This window comes from Notothenia coriiceps, unplaced genomic scaffold, assembly GCF_000735185.1.
Source record: "Notothenia coriiceps isolate Sejong01 unplaced genomic scaffold, NC01 NC01_scaffold00035604, whole genome shotgun sequence".
Classification (NCBI taxonomy): Eukaryota; Metazoa; Chordata; class Actinopteri; order Perciformes; family Nototheniidae; genus Notothenia; species Notothenia coriiceps.
The window spans coordinates 30,217-49,695 of NW_011368305.1; the positions used below are offsets into that span (position 1 = coordinate 30,217).

A 19,479-nucleotide genomic window follows, 5' to 3' on the forward strand; every position below is an offset into this window, starting at 1 on the left:
GCCTCCATTTGAATCCTTTGTTTACTTCTGTAACATAGTGACATCACTATGGAACACATGCATTTATATTGGCTATAGCTCCATCACATTGTGAATGGGCGGGACATCTCTAAGCAGTTAATCAATCACAACAGAGCCGGCCAGCTAACCAATCAGAATTAATTGGTTAATTTATATATATATATATAGAGATATAGAGAGAGAAAGAGAGAGAGAGAGACAGAGAGAGAGGGGTGAGTTTGGGAAGAACAAGATGTATCATGCATATGAAGTTTAACAATTCTTGATTAAAGAATAACATAAAGAAGGGAAAGTCTGCAAATGAAATGGACTCTAGATTTGATGTAAGCCAGTGTGTGTGTGTGTGTGTGTGTGTGTGTGTGTGTGTGTGTGTGTGTGTGTGTGTGTGTGTGTGTTCATGAGTTAGTGTATATCTGCAGTTATGTGTTTGCGTGTTACTCTGTATTTGTCCACCTGCAACATGTGTGTAGCTTTGTACTTTGTTGTGTTCCAGCAGGTTTGTGCATGTGTGTGTGTGTGTGTGTGTGTGTGTGTGTGTGTGTGTGTGTGTGTGTGTGTGTGTTCCCACCGTGCAGACACGATGTCAGCCTCCCCCCGGCTCCATCCCATCATTTGCTTCAGAGCATGTTTGGACAGCAGGAAGACTCCGGGGAAGAAGATGCAGCCGGCGGCCATGAGGGCCAACATGTCCCCCTGTGTGTGTGTGTTTTTGTGTGTGTGTGTGTGTGTGTGTGTGTGTGTGTGTGTGTGTGTGTGTGTGTGTGTGTGTGTGGGGGTGTGTGTGTGTGATGTGTGTGTGATGTGTGTGATGTGTGCGTGTATGTGCTGCCAGTGTGAAATGAGGACAGGTTTCCAGGAGCTCTGAGAGGAGGATCAGCTGGGAGGAGCTACCTGTCAGAGGAGGAGCGGGGGGGCAAAGTACATTTACTCAAGTACTTCGTTACTTTAAGGTGAGACACTACAGGTGTATAAGGTAAAAAACGTAACTAACATATCACCATAAAACTTCCCCAGGTGATGACTAACATTAAAGTCCCCTAGTACAGGACTGTCTCAGAAAATTAGAATATTGTGATAAAGTTCTTTATTTTCTGTAATGCAATTTAAAAAAACAAAAATGTCATACATTCTGGATTCATTACAAATCAACTGAAATATTGCAAGCCTTTTATTATTTTAATATTGCTGATTATGGCATACAGCTTAAGAAAACTCAAATATCCTATCTCTAAATATTAGAATATCAGGATATTTGAGTTTTCTTAAGCTGTATGCCATAATCAGCAATATTAAAATAATAAAAGGCTTGCAATATTTCAGTTGNGGATCATAAAGTACTTTTATCGTATATATTTACCTGAGACGCTCGCCGCCTTCCTGCTGTTGATGATCGTTTAACTCACGGGGGGCCCAGGGTGATGAGGCTGCTGTAGAGAGAGGGGAGGGGCATATCGGGTCGGGGAGAGCATACTTATATAAAGGATTACACTTTTGGCATTTTGGGTATTCTAGATGAAGCCATTTTATTGGAATTTTTTAGATTTGTTTTCATTTTTTAAAACAGGCAACTTGTCAGGAAACTAACTTAGATGTATTGAATGTTCTTCTCGTTTATTTTGGGACACCCAAAATGGTTATATTTAAATATTGTTTTATTATAATTGTATACAACATCTTCCCAATTGGGATCATAAAGTACTCTTTCTTTATATATTTGTCTCATTTGGGATCATTATGGACTATGCTACTGAAAAGCTTATTAAATTGACCTCATGTGCTTCTGGGTCCCCCGGCTCACACACCCCCTTCATCGTTACCCAGGAAACGACTGGTTTTGACGCTTCCGTCCTCCAGTCGTCGGAGAAGAGGGACGAGGTAAGGCGTGGTGGTGTCCATCAGCTCTCGGCTTTCTCTTGGGTATGACGGAGACCTCGCTGATCCTTCCATGCTCCCAGAGGGCGCGTGTCACCCCAGGGATGCGTTATTCTCCTAGGCTGTTATCGGATCCCACTTTGCACCTTGACATTTCAACCACAATCGACGGGGTATAACAAATACTCAAATTCTGGATATTCTTTCGTAAAACTTTCGTAGTAGATAATAACTAATATACATTACATTAAGAATAACTTCTCTGGGCTCGAATTATGGGGGAAATGACCTTTCCCAGGTGTATATGTTTATTTATTTACGTACACCACAAGGGAATAGGGGTACAATTCAAAAATTACGGATAGTTATCATCAAACTTCCCAGTTGATTAACTTTAACTTAAAGTTTTTTTATTATATTTACAAGTTTTTCTGTATTTTAGATGCAAATGGAATTCTTTTGTGTGATTAGGGGGAATGTGCCAGTCAATTATACAAAATGATACTTAAAAAAAACATTAATGCTTTCTTTGGATGCTGTTGTATTAGCACTTTGTTGCAAAGGAGACTGATACGTGGCATGGTCTCGGTCTTGAACAGAAGGCGTTTATTTTTACCGTTTGGGAGTGAAATTTGAGACTTCCCTTCCCTTCGTGTGCAGAGGCACCAGTCTGGGAGGCTGATGAGGTTTCCTCTCCATGGCTTCACTCGGCCTGCTCCCAGACCTCGTACAGATCCCTGAGGAGTCACAACATGGCGAGCTGGTTTTAGGTCATAAATTCTCACTTTAAAAGCCTATTATTTATCAGAGTTACACAGGCTCACTGCGTATCTCAGAAGTCCTGCAGATATGAAGCAGATGTGTCTTCCTTTGCTGGCTTTTAGTGGCGTTACTACAACTACGTTTTTCAGATACTAAATTATATCGATCGCAGGTCACCCTTGAAAAAAGATCAAGGACTCTCAATGGGATTCAACCCTGACCTAAATACAGGGGTTTGAAATTAAATGAAATGAAAATATGGTCACATGCTCTCTGGTTTTATGTTTCCTTACTTCAAATGAAATATTTTATCAGTTAACACATTAACATAATGCTCACCAAACAATCTTACCTCTATAAAATGAGGCCCAAATGACTTTCGAGGGGTTAAACTCTGTTTCTTTCTGAACCAACGAAACTCTGCTTTGATCATTCTCTCCTCTCTGCCCACAGAGGACAGATTGAAGAAGTGAAACCTCTCTCCAGAATTACCTGCAGGCGAAAAAAATATCAAACACAGCTTGAGTAAAACATTGAAATACTGTTCTGAAAAGAAATGTAGCAAAGTCCTTACTTTTAGCTGTTTAAATTCGACATGGGTCATGCGTAAACGTGCGTAAAAGCACATATGGATCACAATTACGCACCGTTCATGCTGTTGTTACACGACTTAACTTATTTTTCAAATAAACGGAAGAACCAGGCACGTATGTCAGTTTGACTCACCTTTATCTTCAAAACTCCGCACTGTATTTCCTTCCAGAATCTCCTTCTGGCTCTTGGCTCTCCCCTCGGAAACCGTCATCGCGTTAAAAAGATCCAACATGAACTGAGGCGCCTTTTTGTTCGGAGCCAAGGCCGGTCCTCGCGGTAAATCCTTCAAATGTAACAACCCGTCCAGCTTTTTGCTCCCCGTTTCCGTATCTACCCCGTGCTCCCTCCCCGGTGCCGTCCCCCTGTCCAGAGGGAGCGCGAGGAGGGTGACGCACCTCATCCGGAGCGCGAGGAGCACCCAGAGGCGCAGAGCTCCTGCTGTCATTGTCAGAGAAAGTGAAATGAGGTCTGCAGGACTCCTGGTGATAACGGCCACCCCGATGCCTTTGATGACAACCCCCCCCCCCCGCGCTGTATCAGCTTTAACACCCGGAACATGATGGGTGATTGATATGATGGCTTCGAGGACAGACAAAGGAAAGGTGAAAATCACCCGAGTCAGCCCATACAGATAAATAAACAATTAATAAATGACAAATTCCTCTTGAATTGTTTTTCTAGGGTAAAGAAAAGGCCATTTGTCTTATTTCACCCAACTTATAATAATTAATAAAAATTGTAATATACATGATAGGCCTACAAATATTTGACAGTTTGGCACACAACATAATAAATCTATGTTTAACACCGATGCACTTTTGGGTAAATCAGCCTTATTTATTGAGCACATTTAGTTGCAAAAACACTAAATGTGCTTATATTTCAAAGTATAAAGCACAAAAAGAACGAGGAATAAGAATTAGAGCATACATTGTACAAAACAAGCAAGAAAGGTTTATCGGTAATTATACACGTTTAAATATATCTTCCTAATATGAAATATGAAGGACTTTAATATAGAGAACCCGGTGTTTTGTCACACTGCTGCATTACAGTTGTTTCATATAACGGGGCCAGACCAAATAAAGTTGTCCCGTTTTGATGTTTTGTCATCATTTGTGTTTCTGCCTGTTATCAGCACGAGGCCAGTCGCGAGAGAGCAAACGAAGAGCAGAGCTATGACGCAGATGCAGCGCGTTACTCTGCTTGTTAATGCGCACATTTACCACAAAACTACCACTTACCCCCCCCTAACCCCCCACCCCCCCCATTACTGTTTGTCAAGTGAGTCAGAGTTAACACGCAGATCAGTGTTTATTCCTCCGTTAAAGATGATCTCCAATCAATCAGCTGGAACAAAAGGGATCAAATTCCCAAGATGATCACACTGATGCTGATCAACACTAACACTATTGTTGATCAAATTACACAGGAATGATGATCCCCTCATTTAGGGGCCATTACTCACGTTTTGTGAATTGTTCCCTTTTTCTGAGATCACTCCTCACTGTCAGATGAGCACAGGACATACACTCTGCAAACAGCGAGATACCAGCAGCAGATGATGATTGGATTTGCTTTAAAAACTGTATTTTTATCTGTTTTTCATTTGTTTCAAGTCCTTTTTTATGCCAACACTTTGCCTTTGTTACCATGGGAACAAATAAGTACTGATATGTGATGTTATCTGCATTGCATCTGTCTTTTTATGTTTAAATATTAACCTTTCAACTTTGTTATCAGTGGGAAAATAACTACCGATATATGTGATTAAATGCGAATCACAAACAAGAGGATATGGACTGTAATAGGAGGGGAAGCAGTGTGTTTGTGGGGGTGTAACTATCAAATGAGATGCTAAGGAATACATTCAAGCTGTGGCACATTTTAATGTATTACTATAAAATGAAACTACATTTTGGCTTTGTGTAGTTTTGTACAATTTGTATGAGCAAACTAGGGCCTTCTCTTAGCGTCTACTACCGTTTTTAGTACTGCTTTTATTTATTTTACTGCATTGAGAGAAGGCCACAAAATGTTGTTGAACCCATTTATGGATGCTTAGTAGTTGTGCCGTCTGTGTGTTTTTTGTATGACGTGCGACATGTGAACGTACGAGGCAGTGTGCGTGTGTGTGTGTATGTGTGTGTGTGTGTGTGTGTGTGTGTGTGCGTGTGCGTGTGTGTGTGTGTGTGTGTGTGCGTGTGTGTGTGTGGGGTGTCCTCAAATGTTTACCCTGCCCATGTGCTGACCGCAGATAGACTTAAAGGGAAGCCCTCTGACGTAGATCCAGGGCTTCACAGCAGCTGTGCACGTGGCTGAGTTGATGGGTTTATTGAATTATTTTGTTTATTCATATACAGATGTATTTTTAATTATTTATCTAGTTTACATTTTATTATATTTTAATGTATTAAAGATGTTTATAGAAACATTTTTATTTTATTTTATTTATTGCACATTGTAAATTAAAAATGTTTTTCATTTTATTCTAAATATCTGCTATTGTTCTTATTGAAGGCATTGTGTGTGTACTAGTTTCTGTTATAATGTTTGATATGTTTTGTACGTGGCTTTAATACAATTTGACTTGCCTTTAGGGAGGACAGCCATCAATGATCAATAACTTTATTTGTAATTGTACTATGAAATATGTCTTCTCTGAAAACATTAGATTTGAACATTTCCCCTTATGTTACTGTACAAGCAGAACTGTGTCAGTGCTTTATGAGACTCAACACTAATGTATGGATGTCTTCTGCTTCTATCTTTTCCTCAGGTTGCTCCTGTATGCATGCAGTACTCTCAACTGAACACCAGATGGAGCTGTTGGATTATGTTTGGTGAAAACAATCTGAGCTGGAACCCTACACTCAGTATCTGATGATTCATAAATAACTATGATCATATAAAGGTAAGTGGTTTTAAATGCCATGTAATATTTAAGTGTGGGCCTCTCATAACTTTAAGATAAAATGAACCTTATCATTTTGTCCTTAAGCAAACATTATGATATGATATCCTGAGGAGAGTTTGGATTAACACACAAATACATGTTGCTTGTATTCTTTAATGATGCTATATGATGTCTAAACGAAAGTATATAGCATCAAAGTTAATGGAACATCCTGAATGTGGATTATAATATGACATATGAAAAATAACATGTAGAAAGAATATGTACCGCCATACATACAATGACATTTGTAAAGATGCCGTCCTCCAATCCTTAAAATACAGGGGAAAACACATTATAAATTCTTAACTCATGATCAATTAAATGTACTATTAAGAGATATAGAGATAGTAAACATTTTTAAAGGTGCTTGCTAACTTTCCAAGAAGTGCATAAAAGTGTTGAATATTTCCTTGAAAGCTTCTTTGATTTCCCTCTGAAGGCACATGTTAATTATCAGGATATCTTTTCTATTCATGGCATAGATGGACATTTGTCCTCCAGATCTTTTAGTCCAGTCTTCTCTACATATTTCAATATCTCATTTCAGTCATTTGCAGTATTTTCCCTAAGAGTTTCTGCACAGCAGAGTTTGGATTAACTCATAAATACATTTACGCTAAACAGCAGATGCCAATAGTTGTTGGGCTATATGATGTCTCAAGTAAATACATAATTTAAAAGAAAAAAAAAAATCCTGAATGTGGATTACATTAATTTAAAAATGTTTTTCCTTTTGTTTTTGAAGATCTAGAAAGAGCCGTGATACATACAATGTAATTTGTAAAGATGGTCTCCTCCGATCGTTAAATAGTGAGAAAAAAAAGAAGTTACACCAGAGATTAAATGTAATATTAATAGATATAGGAGGCGTGTGGCGCAGTGGACTAGTGCGTTGGTGTTCTGCACAGCGCGTGACATGTGTTTCTGTATCGGTGCATTAGCTGTTGTCGACCCTCTCACCCGCGGCCGCCTGGCTCCACATCTAAAGAGTGTGCCCATGTGTTAATGACTTCACCTTGTGTTAAAAACACCTCGACTGAGGCAATTAGAAACACATGGAAGAAATTTGCTGCAAGTGCTGGCCACTGCTGCTGCTGCTGCTCTGTTTGAATGAATAATGAAGAGGAATACAATTGCAGCTAAAGTGGAAACACATGACGAGGGTGTCGAAAGTCAGCCCGAAGCAGCGTGAGTTTTTATAAATGCATCTCTATTGGCTCTGACCACAAACAAGCAGGGTCAGCAGGGCTCTGAGAGTTGGTGTCGAGGTTACCGGAGCTGTTAGAGGACTGGAGGAAAGTCTGCATTGCAAGTGTATTTGACCTGTATATGTAGTTTAGCATAACAACTGGAAACATGCTATCATAGAGAAGGCACACTGAGATGGGAATGGTGCCAATACTCTCTACTTTTAACTCAAGACATAAGAGTGACGACAACGTGTATTATTTAATCAGTTTTGCCATTTCTTATCCACAGTATCTGCTCAAATATATCGGGCTGTGGAGGCAGAATGCACTGAAAGGCAGCAAATGTAAATGCTAGCATCAATTAGCTCTCCTGTGCTATAGCCTTTATGTGATGTATTTTTAGCTATCTTAGTCATTGAATGTATTGTTTACCGAAGTGAAAGGACAGTAAATTCCAGGTATGACTAAGCAGTGAAAGTATTTGGCAACAATCCTAAAATGTTGCCGCCCTGTTTAAGTCTTTATCACAGCTGACAAAGTGTAATGCATCGGTTGATTAATTTATCAACAGTATCCAAAAAGCAGTAGCCTATATTGAACAGCTTTGTGGTTACTGCATGTTTAAGAGATTGTAACACTTGGTTCCTTCACATGAAATCTCTGAATCTTGACAAAATGAACTCAAAACAGTATTCAAGAAGTCTTTAAATGATTGATCAGTCATTTAAACTATAAACCCTTTAAGGAAATGTTTACTAAGGTAAAAGAAGTCCTTTCATAGACTTCTATACGATATCACTGTACAAGTGTCGCCTCCATTCTGACTACTAGAAAGAAAGGCACTTCCACATTGGCTTCACTTTTCAGACTGGAAGTTTGTCCTTGCTCTGGTTGAGAGTGTGGTCTTTACATTTTGAACACCACGTACAAAACTGTCTGTAAAATATGTAGAATACAGCGTCAACTATCTCTCCTGCCTGTGCTCAGCCTGCAAGCTGCTGAAAAACACAGACTCACGTCTTCAGATGCTTTTGACAGAAAGAACATTTCACATATTTCTTTTAACATATGATCACTTCAACTTGTACTTATTACACTCACAAAAAACAATCACAGACGAAATATACAGTAAACACAGTTGTGGTTACGAACATTTACTGGTTTATATTAAAAAAAAAACAATCCAAAAAACATAAAAATGCAATTATTTGTATTCCTACGTTTGGATATAAACCTTTCAACAATGTATTTATGATCATATGAATATTATGTTTGACTGCAAGTAGAGATTAATTGTATTTTATCGAAGGACTTTTGCTTGCAGCTGTGATGCAACACTGTGCTTTACTTCAACGATGGAGTTGCACGTCCCTACCCGGCCTGCTTCTCCAGGTAGTCCCTGAGCGTGTTCCTCATCTTTGCAAACTCCAGCACGGTGTTCTCGCACAGCAGAGCTGAATCGGTGATTAAGTCTCTGAGCTTCGCGTCATCCTCAGTCTTAAGAGTGTTGCTGGTGAGAGTGATAATGAAGTCTAACAGTTCCTTCACTTGCCTCAGTGTGTTGAGAGTCCCGTCCACGACTTCCTTGCTTTTCTCTGACAGTGTAGCCGTTTGCCTCAGAAGCTGCTGAAGTTCTTCCGTTTTCGTCAGTCCTATCTTTGCCTGGTTCCTCGTTGGTGTAATTAAAGAGGAGCACTTTTCCTCCAACTCCCGGGACACCTTCTTAATGTCCACCAGGAGACCCTTTAGCAGCTCGATGATTTCCATTAATTCTTTCCCCAAATCTTCAATTTTGATGATACTCATGATCTCTGTCATGGCCTTGGTAGCATTTGCTGTAAGAGCCCATATTACTCCGCAGACTGCTACCGTGCCTCCTGTGATGCATAATGCCAGTTTTCCAGGAGCTGGTAGAAAAGCTGCAGCTAGCCCCACGGTTACTACTCCAACTCCTTCTACGACTGCCCCATGTAGTCTGGCTTTGTTCAGATTGTTCTGCACCACTTTTAAATTGTTAGATATTTCTACAAGTTCATCTGTAATGGCTTGCATTCTTGTTTTCTTACTTTCATGCTGCTTAATAAATAGTCTCCCAGCTTCACAGAGGTTGATTAGCAGACCGGACAACTGGGGTGGAAGCTGTCCGGGCATTTTTAAGAATGACTCCGATCAATCTGCTTGGATGTGTCTTTTTAAAGCTGATTTATGTGGCCCACAGGTGATAGACTTCAGTATTTAGTGGGTGTTTTGTGTTGATTGTCGTTCAGATCCTTCACAGTACCTGTAATTTGATAGGAGCTTTATTAGTTACACTTCACCAGATACACCGTCTACCAGAAAACCATTAAAAAAAATAATTTCCCACATATTTGGACTTCTTTAAATAGAACCCAATTCAACAGAAACCCAAAGACAAAAACAGAAGTGACATAAATGATAGTGTGTGTGTGTGTGTGTGTGTGTGTGTGTGTGTGTGTGTGTGTGTGTGTGTGTGTGTGTGTGTGTGTGTGTGTGTGTGTGTGAGCTGTTTAAATGGGGCTACTTACACATGAAGGTTATATCACATTGGATATTCACTCTGTTGCTTTAGATGTTCTTGTTTCTGTAACATTGAATCACTGAAAGATAAAATACAGAACATTTCATTTTTCATTTATTTCCACAAGCTAACATTCAATAAATCGATAAATCTGTGGTTTTGTGCCAACTAGATGACAACATCTGCAGTCTAAATACAACCCGGTATCACGGCATGACGTGAACATGTCACGATTTACCATGCTGGGAGGCGTGAAGATGTCACGATTTCGTCCCTTCAAACGTGACAGTTACACGGTATTGTTAACNCCAAATATTAGGTTCTTGAAAGAAATGAAACTTAGCTTAGCAACAGAGATTGAGACAAAACAAAAAACATAAAGAACTCCAGGGCCTCTTTAACACACACACACACACACACACACACACACACACACACACACACACACACACACACACACACACACACACACACACACACACACACACGCAATCAAATATGAATGTATTCCTACAAGCAAACCCTCTCTCACACACACACACACACACACACACACACACACACACACACACACACACACACACACACACACACACACACACACACACAGAGACCATGCAGGTGGCCGACCATGATAACAAACAGCATAATTAGGAACAGGTGAATGCTATAAAGGCAATTTCTACTGCAAATATTGGACAAAAGGAACCCAGAGTATGTTGCAGTGATCAGGAATATCATCTAAACCGCAACAATTTGCTTGATGAAGTAGCGTCTGGCTGAGTTAATGACAGAAAGGTGAGGTCGGGGGGGAAATGGGATCTGAAAGAAAAAATAATAACTGGTCCAAAGCCACATTCAATACCACTGCGTCCGGAGCGAGAGCCAAAACTAAATGATCTTTCAGTTTCTCAAAATAAAAGCTTGAATGAGATGATGGATGGAATTCAGACTCTCGCTTCAAAAATGTAAAAGAAATAAATGAAAACGGAACGAGATGTTATCCGCTATCGTCCGTATTTTTGTGGAATGTCCCAAATTCATCTTGTGGTTTAACATTTCAGGAAATACTTTTTTTCACTGCACTTTTTATGCAAGATTTAAGTGTACACTAAATACTGAGCAAGAGCCACAAGCAGCGATTAGCTTAGCCTAGCATATAGCCTAGCATAAAGACTAAAAACGGGATAATAGCTAGGCTGATTTTCTCTACTTAATTCTACATGTTAGTACAAATTAAACAATCAAATGACAGGGGGTTTAACACGTTAGCCTTAAAACTTACTGTGAAATGTATCCTTACTCTTAAGAAAGAGCCAAATCAGCTGTTTCCTGCTTCTTTTAGTCCTTGTGTTAAGCTAGGCTAGCTTTAGCTCGATTTTTTTAGCTCTAAATTAAAACTATTTAAAGGTTGTGGTCACCTAAATCACACACTTTTGTACTTATACATTCGATTTATTGATTGAAAATACCATATAAAGACTTTGAAGTAGTCTGTTTTATTTGAATAATATATATTTTATTGTTTCTTTTTTCAGTGGCCTTTTAGTCTTGCACTCTTCTGTGTAGACAGTTATCATGCACACACAGCATGCTTGAACACAAAGTATGCATTAGCACACAGTTAAACATTGTGGACATCCTTTTACCATTAAAATATGATATAGTAAAAGGGAAGCCAATTCTTAATGTAAGGAAAGACGAAGCAGGAAGTCCTTTAGTCTTCACCTGAGCAGCAAATACTCTCATGAGCTCTATTAGAGCTGATGAGGATATCCTCTAGTGATCGTTATGGCTCCAGTGAGCATTAATGTAATACTCCTGTCTCAAATATGGCCATGGAGGCTTAGTGAAACCTCGCTGCCTCAGTCTAAATCTTCACTTTTCTGTCTCGCTCTGCCTTTTCTTTCCTTTTCACTCTCTCTTTTCTGTCATCCCCTATCAAAGTCTTTCATTTCTCTCATTAGTCCTTTTTCAGTGTGAACACTTGTTCTCAGCCCGGCCTACTTTAAAATGTACTTCACTATATTCTGACTGTTTTATTAAGCAGAGATTTAAGAGAAGCTATGTCAAGATTGACCTAAAGGGGAGGGAAAGGAGGGAAAGGGGTTAGGGTAAAAAGGCGGACAAAGAAGTTACATATTTGAAAACACCCAAGGTTTTTTTCTCATTCTCTATATATCGATAGATGTGAAACCAAATATATAAATGTTAGGAAAATGCAAATATGCCCTCATACTGGACATGCATCAAATACACTGATAATATTGTCTACAATGCGTGTTAATCCTGTAATTTGCCTAAACAAATTTGGTGGAAATACCAAGTTAGGAAGTCACATTTTTGGGCTGTGTGCTCAAATGTGCATTTGCAGTGGCTCAGGGGCTCAGTCAGTAGGGTCGCCGGTTCAAGTCCCCTATACCAGACCTAAATATGAGGTGTTTCTCAATGTCGAGGATGCTTGCTTGGTAGCACATGTCTTCCGAGTCACTTGCTTCAGAAGCGAGGCAAGAATACTTCCTGGCATTCGGAAAACGAAGAGTGGAACAGGCGAGCAAGTATGCGTCATATGAGAGGCCCCGCCTTACATTTTCCGCCACAGATTTGGGGAAATTGGTCCGTGCGCAAAGCATTGTGGGGATTTTAAGACCGTGTAGAATTCCAAGTATGCTGGACATCCTTCGGCGGCACTCGATGACGTAGTATGCTTGAAATAGTGGCTCTGGAGCAGCCTTACTCGACATTGAGAAACACCCATGGAGTGTGGACTGCTACTTGGAGAGGTCCCACTCCACCTCCTGGGCCCTGCCGTATGGTAGACTAGATTTTAAAGTGTTTGAACACAACTAGATAAGAGACAGAGCATTAACATTATTAAAGTTCACCTATCATGCAAAATCCACTTCTTCATGTCTCTTCTACATCAACATGTGTCCCCTCTTCTTCATGTCTCTTCTACATCAACATGTGTCCCCTCTTCTTCATGTCTCTTCTACATCAACATGTGTCCCCTCTTCTTCATGTCTCTTCTACATCAACATGTGTCCCCTCTTCTTCATGTCTCTTCTACATCAACATGTGTCCCCTCTTCTTCATGTCTCTTCTACATCAACATGTGTCCCCTCTTCTTCATGTCTCTTCTACATCAACATGTGTCCCCTCTTCTTCATGTCTCTTCTACATCAACATGTGTCCCCTCTTCTTCATGTCTCTTCTACATCAACATGTGTCCCCTCTTCTTCATGTCTCTTCTACATCAACATGTGTCCCCTCTTCTTCATGTCTCTTCAACATCAACATGTGTCCCCTCTTCTTCATGTCTCTTCTACATCAACATGTGTCCCCTCTTCTTCATGTCTCTTCNNNTGTTGATGTAGAAGAGACATGAAGAAGTAGATTTTGCATAATAGCTGACCTTTAAGTAAAAGATCTGAGTACTTGTATTTATTAAAACATAAACGAGTGTCTCTCCGTGTACACATGGGATTAGATGATTGTATTAGACCAACATTTTTCCAGAGATGACTCCTTCAGTGGCTGCTGCAGGTTCACGCAGGTCACAGGTGGTTGCATGTCGGGGCAAGCAGCTCCAGATGGAAGTCAAAGGACACCTCTCAATTTCACAACTCACCTCTGAGATAAGTCAACACAGCAGTGAGGGCAAGAGAGGAAACTCCCCATGTTATCATTGTTTATCTCTCCGTTGAGCTTAAGCTGCACTTTTTTTTGCGATACTCACGAATGCACGGAGAACAAAAAGAGATGCAATCCACTCCAAATCAGTTTGGAACTCAAAATATTGAAATGTATATTTAATATCTTAGTTTCAAATATTTGTCTTTTTGATATTATTACAAAGTTAGCAGCAACACCACTCTCTAAAAATAGTGTCCTTTTGAAAATGGGGCATGTCCTCGAATCACTGCAGTTCACATTGGCTCAATTCTCATTTTACATGTCGAGAAATCTGCCTACAGTCTTTTTCTGTCCGCCTGTCTCTCTCTGTGTTTGTCTTTCTTTAAACTTAACACTATTGCATTGGAATTCAACCTGGGAAATTCCCTCTTCTGACACTGTGACAGCTCTGGTTTGTGTTGTTCGGGATAATCAGCGAATTCAAGAGCCGAGCCAAACCTGTAATTACCTGGGAAATTAGCAATAGGCAGTCATTTGTGTCTATATGCAGCCAGGGGTTTTTTGACAGGTAGGACGGACTCATTCAGAGCCTTCCTTTAATATATATAGAGAAAAGTGAGCATGTTGCATTGGCAAGAATGCTAAGTGTCCTTCACAATGGTGCTCATTCTTTGTTACAGTTTATAAAACGGACAAGTCAAATCAAGCAATCTGATTGGTTCTTAGCCGTGATATACTGAGCGTATACCACGGATAGAATTGTAAATTACTTTTCACAACAAGGCAGTATCCCTCCGCGTCTGAGAAAAACAGTATATCACAGCTAAGGGGGTTGTGGACCCTCCGCTTCGCGTCGGGCCGAACCACGCCCCTTAGCTGTGATATAATGAGCATATACCACGGCCTGTCGTGAGCTATTGCTTAAGTATATGATAGGGAATATATTGGAATTGCAAACAAAGAACCAATTTCTTTCCTCACTTCCTATCATATTACGTCACCATAAAGCTTTTGTTGCGCTCGTGAACGCAACCCACCCCTCTTTTAGATGCGGATGAGGAACGTTGCTGTGACGCTTGTATTCTTGAAGCCATTTGCCCCCGAGGAGAGTCCCGTTACCCAGAACACGGTTAAGACACATTCTGTCCGTGTGGTTTCCAAAAGCTCAAGCCGTTTTATAAATGCTTGCTGAATCACTCCCAGCTGCAACAGCTCGCATCCTGCCAGGTTAGTCACTCGCCGATGTGTTAGCAGCTGGATGTGACCCAGGCTAAAGGTTGGTTTGGATGCAGAAATGATAGGAGAATCTAAATAAACATCCTCGTGCATTAGTCCAAAACTAGAAGTCAAGACATGGCAGTCAGGGCCGTAAATCTTGTGCATGATCTGACAGGAAAAAGTTGAAATTCCATGTATTATACAAGACAAAAGTGCATCTGCTGATCTTGAAATGTAATCTTTGGTACATGTTTCGACAATCATTTGTTTATTTGTTTTTGGAAAATGTGGTTTTGACTTCTTTTAAGGGACTGCTGCTACTACTATTACTCCTATGTTATTATATTGTAGTAGTAGTAATCAGTCCAGGGTACTGAAGACCACATTAAAATATCATTGTTGGGGATCCTTGATTTCCAATTTCTTATGGCATTTTGATTCAGATGTTTTGACCAAACAACATTCTCTAAACTTTAACGACACCATGGTTTGACACGAAATGTTTATGAGTTATTTGCCAACTGTGTGTGGTGCTGCTGTTCAGTGCTAGAAAGGTCATTTCAAATGGGTTTCCTGAGCTTTTTCATTGTAAACAACACGTGTTGTGGCTGGAAAGGAGGCTGATGAGAGCCATGAGACTGAACCTAAACAGAGAGTAAATGGGCAGGGAAACAAAATAATGAATTATTTGTTTTAGATTACAACCGTTTCTTAAATGGGTTGCACCATCATGTCTTTTAGTTCATCAGTTATAAAAAGTAGGCTTTGTATAAACTACTGTTAACACGGTAGTCGATTGCAGGAATTGAACTATTACCGTAACGCTACGGTAACACATTTCACTGATTACAGAGAACTCAAACGTGTCTTCCTCATGTCTGATGTTACTCTCGCAGTTATTAAACGGTCTCTTTCTTCTGGTTTCGTTTGTTTTCTTGTGTTTTGTTTCGTCCCGCTTCCCAAAAGGTTGCTATGCTATTTACCTGCAGCTCAGGACACCTGTGTGTGTGTGTGTGTGTGTGTGTGTGTGTGTGTGTGTGTGTGTGTGTGTGTGTGTGTGTGTGTGTGTGTGTGAGACAGCTGCTCGGTGGATAACAGCAGCAGTGATGACAGGGCATCGTGGGCTAATTAAAGAGGTCTTCTAAAAGCTGCAGCGCTGATGTCAGTGACACTGCAGCTGCGAGGGTCATCTACCGTTTGTCCACACACACACACACACACACACACACACACACACACACACACACACACACACACACATTATTAAACCCACCTACACCTGGCAGAGTGTTTGAGGGATGTATCTTCAGAGGGAGGCTGCTGGAGTGTCAGTCTTTGCTGCAGTGGAGGGAGATTACGTGCTGACTCAGCAGTCATTATCTCAGGGCGGGACTTCCCCACTCGCTCCGGAGATACACCTGTGAACTATATTCAGACACATCTTTCAGTACGCTGCAAGATAGGGAAAGGAGCTCAAGTAACATGTAACTTTACAATGGCTTTATTTAAGTTTATTTGGAATGTTTCCATTATGTTTTGATGTTTTAAACATTATCTGTAACCATTTTCTAAATATCTCAAGTGGATGTGATTTTTTTTTGTGTATTGCCCATATACATTCAGTCCTATGAAAGCTCAACCACCAACATGCCCTTTTCCTCACTCTTAAAGCAGCCACTAAGATACAAGTTTAAAATGAAGCAGCAGTTTTCCATTTGTTCATAGAAGCTGGGTGAACCTCTCCATATTTTGATTTAGTTTAGTTTACTTTTGTATTGGCATCAAAATCACCAAAGTACTTGTCATGATTATATACAGTATATATTTATATATATATTAGTTATCCCAGATGGCAAAGATTGAACTACTTTGAACTATTATACTTTGTTTGCTGCTACTGCCGATTTATTTACCTATTTTTATATGTCAATGTTGATGTATTTGTATTATAAACTCATAATCTGAATGTGTTTAAATACTAAAGCTGGTAAATACATGTAGTTGAGTAAAAGCAAAAGATTGGCTTCCAAACCTTTTTGGAGTAAAACTATGAAATAGTATAAAATGAAAATACTCAGGATAAGTGCAAGTACTTGAAAATCGTCCTTAAGTACAGTACTTGAGTAAATGTGCTTCACCACATGTAACGACTGAGTACTCAGTATTCGTTCATAGCATTTTTCCAACCTTGAGTGATTAGAAAAGAGCCTGCAGAAACGGCAATAGAAAAGGAAAGGAAGATGCCACAGTCTCATTCTTCTCAGACAGTATTTTGAACCACATCTCCTCGTTACAGCCCACATGAAAACACCACAGCCAAGTCTCCAAAGACCCACCTCCTCCAGAAACACAGTAATCTGACTTGTCCTGCCAACTCAGGGGTTAACAACACGACTCTGGTGTTTAGCTAAAGGCCCTTTATCATTCCTCGGCTTACCTCAACATCCCTACGGGGACCTAATGATGACATCATTAACAAGCGCCAAGTATTACTGGCTGATAATCCCTGAGATCATGCACTGGCGAGGGCAGAATCGCTTGTTGGTGGGTGTGAGAGAGAAGAAGAGATGGAGAGAAACGTTAAGGTTTGGAAACAACAACATTTCAGTGTTGCAGTTATCTGTCCTTGAGAGTTGGATAGAATTTAAATTTGAGTTTTGGCACGGCTTGAAATATATTTTAAAATAAGATGTGTGGAGGATATTAAGTGGAAATGAAAGGCTAGATGTGAATTCAAACCGTGGGGAAAAAACAGAGAATGAAGTTACAGTAATACTTATTATTAAATAAGATTTAATAACATTTCTACAACAAGATGGACAGCAACACAGTAAGAGTGAAAGTACAGTACAGATTCACACAATTAAAGATACAAGTAAAATGATATACAGGGAAGTAGCTGTTAAAACAAGAAATGAATTAAATTAACACATATAAATATCTGAGTCCGGAAATATGTTTACATGTAGGTCAAAGTTCAAACATCTCTTTCTAGAAATAGTCTGTTATGTCAAATAACAGAAATATGTGTTGTGTCTCGTCAAATGTGTTAGTTGTGTTTATGTATTTTGTCTGTCATTTCCTGTTTTATTTTGTACTTACCTCTTGTCTTTCATTTCAGGCCCTGTTTCTTCCTCCCCCTGTGTGTTTTTCCCGCCATCATCAGTGTCTGCCCCGCCCCTGATTGTTTCCACCTGTCCCCGCTCACCTCATGTCTAAATAGTCCCGCCTCTCCCCTGTCCTGTGTCAGTTCGTGTTGTTTGTTTCCCCGAATGGTCGTGCCAAGCCTCAGCTCTGTAAAGATTGCTGTCACTGAGCGCTTTTTGTTAATTCCAGTACCTACTCTGTTAAAAGGAATTTCCTGAGCTTTGGAATTAAAGATACTTTTTTTGACATTTAAGACTTTGCCTCTGGGTCGTGCATTTGTCGAGGTCTTGACAATATGTCGAGAGTGAAGCGTTTTTCAGTGGAACTACTTTCTAGCAAAGAAATAGTCCCTATCTAAACCGATGTCACCCTTTGTATCTTGTGAATTCAAGCTTGTAGGAGGATATACTGCATGGATGGGAATAGCAAATAGCAACTGAAACCAGGGTTGCTCGTGGCCATGTTAGGGCTTCATCAAGAATGTGTCACATTGCTCTGTATGAAAATGTTTACATTTAAGCATTTTGAGAGGTTGTAAAGACTGGATAAAGTGCTTTATAAATACAGTCCATTAACCATTGACTTAAGAAAAAATTCTCTTGTGCCACTATGAAGCATTCATTAAAATAGCGATGCAGTTCCACTGGGGATAACGGGAATGTCAATAACTTTGCAAGTGCCACGTTTTTGAATAATGGATCACCGAACTTAGTCCAGTTTATTCTGTGGGATATTAATGTCCAAAGCGAATTGCCCTGATTATTTCCGATAGTTATTGAGACCTTTTCCTTAAAGCTACAAATATGAGCCTTACTTTGGCACTAGATGTAAACACAAGTTGTTAAAATGTCTCTGATTGGCACCATGTTTTTCCGTAGAGAATTTCAAGTAAATCTATCAAACCGTTCTTGAGATACTTCAGTTTGAACCAAAGTGTTGCATCAACCAACTTAACCAATGGAACAATGTTAACATCCCAAAGTGACGCTGATATGTTCCGGTAAATGTGCTCTTTAAAACACATAAACATCCTGCTTATAGCAAACAGCAGCTCTTTCTTAATCAGTGGTCTGAAGCCTCGCTAGTCTAAGGTGCGCTGGACTATGACTTCTCTAGCAAACTCCTGGAAACACTGGCAATATGACACATCATTTCTTATCGGCGTCATAATCTACGTAACCACACGAAGCTGCTGGGAAATGTTGGGGAAATGTATATCGACCTGTCTTAACTGATGTGTGCAGAGTAGTGATAGGAGACAGGCTAGCAGGCAAACGGTAACTCTGAGAGTAGCGGCCAATCAGCTGTGAGTATGCTCATATAAAGCCAACATACTGGCATGCAAAGAGACAGAAGTGTGGACTTGAGTCATATGACCTTTATTCACAAATTAGATTAATTTAGACTTGTCTTTGTCCCTGACTCGATCGTGTTCACTTAAAAATGATTGTTGCTCAAACCCAATGATTTAAAAAACAGTACTGTATGTAATTTAAAAAGTCTGCCATGAATCAATTAATTTCCCTGTAATTCCTGAATCA

General features: G+C 39.9%; 2 protein-coding genes across 2 annotated transcripts; both read right to left on the reverse strand.

Annotated features, from left to right (window-relative positions):
* Positions 1 to 1,815: 1,815 nt before the first annotated feature.
* LOC104963088 (uncharacterized) lies at positions 1,816 to 3,900 on the reverse strand. Its single transcript, XM_010791640.1, has 4 exons — positions 3,382 to 3,900; positions 3,008 to 3,147; positions 2,510 to 2,630; positions 1,816 to 1,961 (listed from the first exon to the last, which is right to left on the reverse strand). The coding sequence occupies exons 1-4, from the start codon at positions 3,692 to 3,694 to the stop codon at positions 1,816 to 1,818; spliced, it is 720 nt and encodes a 239-aa protein (XP_010789942.1). The 5' UTR covers positions 3,695 to 3,900.
* A 2,420-nt stretch (positions 3,901 to 6,320) lies between these two features.
* LOC104963081 (uncharacterized) lies at positions 6,321 to 10,020 on the reverse strand. Its single transcript, XM_010791629.1, has 2 exons — positions 9,945 to 10,020; positions 6,321 to 9,679 (listed from the first exon to the last, which is right to left on the reverse strand). Exon 2 carries the CDS (start codon positions 9,547 to 9,549, stop codon positions 8,770 to 8,772), a length of 780 nt encoding a protein of 259 aa, XP_010789931.1. The 5' UTR covers positions 9,550 to 9,679; positions 9,945 to 10,020; the 3' UTR covers positions 6,321 to 8,769.
* Positions 10,021 to 19,479: the final 9,459 nt, after the last annotated feature.

What these genes read in the sequence shown, in the direction of transcription:
- LOC104963081 (XM_010791629.1), bottom strand. Translation starts at nt 9,549, where the DNA reads ATGCCCGGACAGCTTCCACCCCAGTTGTCCGGTCTGCTAATCAACCTC.
- LOC104963088 (XM_010791640.1), bottom strand. Translation starts at nt 3,694, where the DNA reads ATGACAGCAGGAGCTCTGCGCCTCTGGGTGCTCCTCGCGCTCCGGATG. An exon ending in GCGGAGTTTTGAAGATAAAG is followed by an intron (nt 3,148 to 3,381) that starts GTGAGTCAAACT and finishes TTTCGCCTGCAG; the next exon opens with GTAATTCTGGAGAGAGGTTT. An exon ending in TTGGGCCTCATTTTATAGAG is followed by an intron (nt 2,631 to 3,007) that starts GTAAGATTGTTT and finishes GTGACTCCTCAG; the next exon opens with GGATCTGTACGAGGTCTGGG.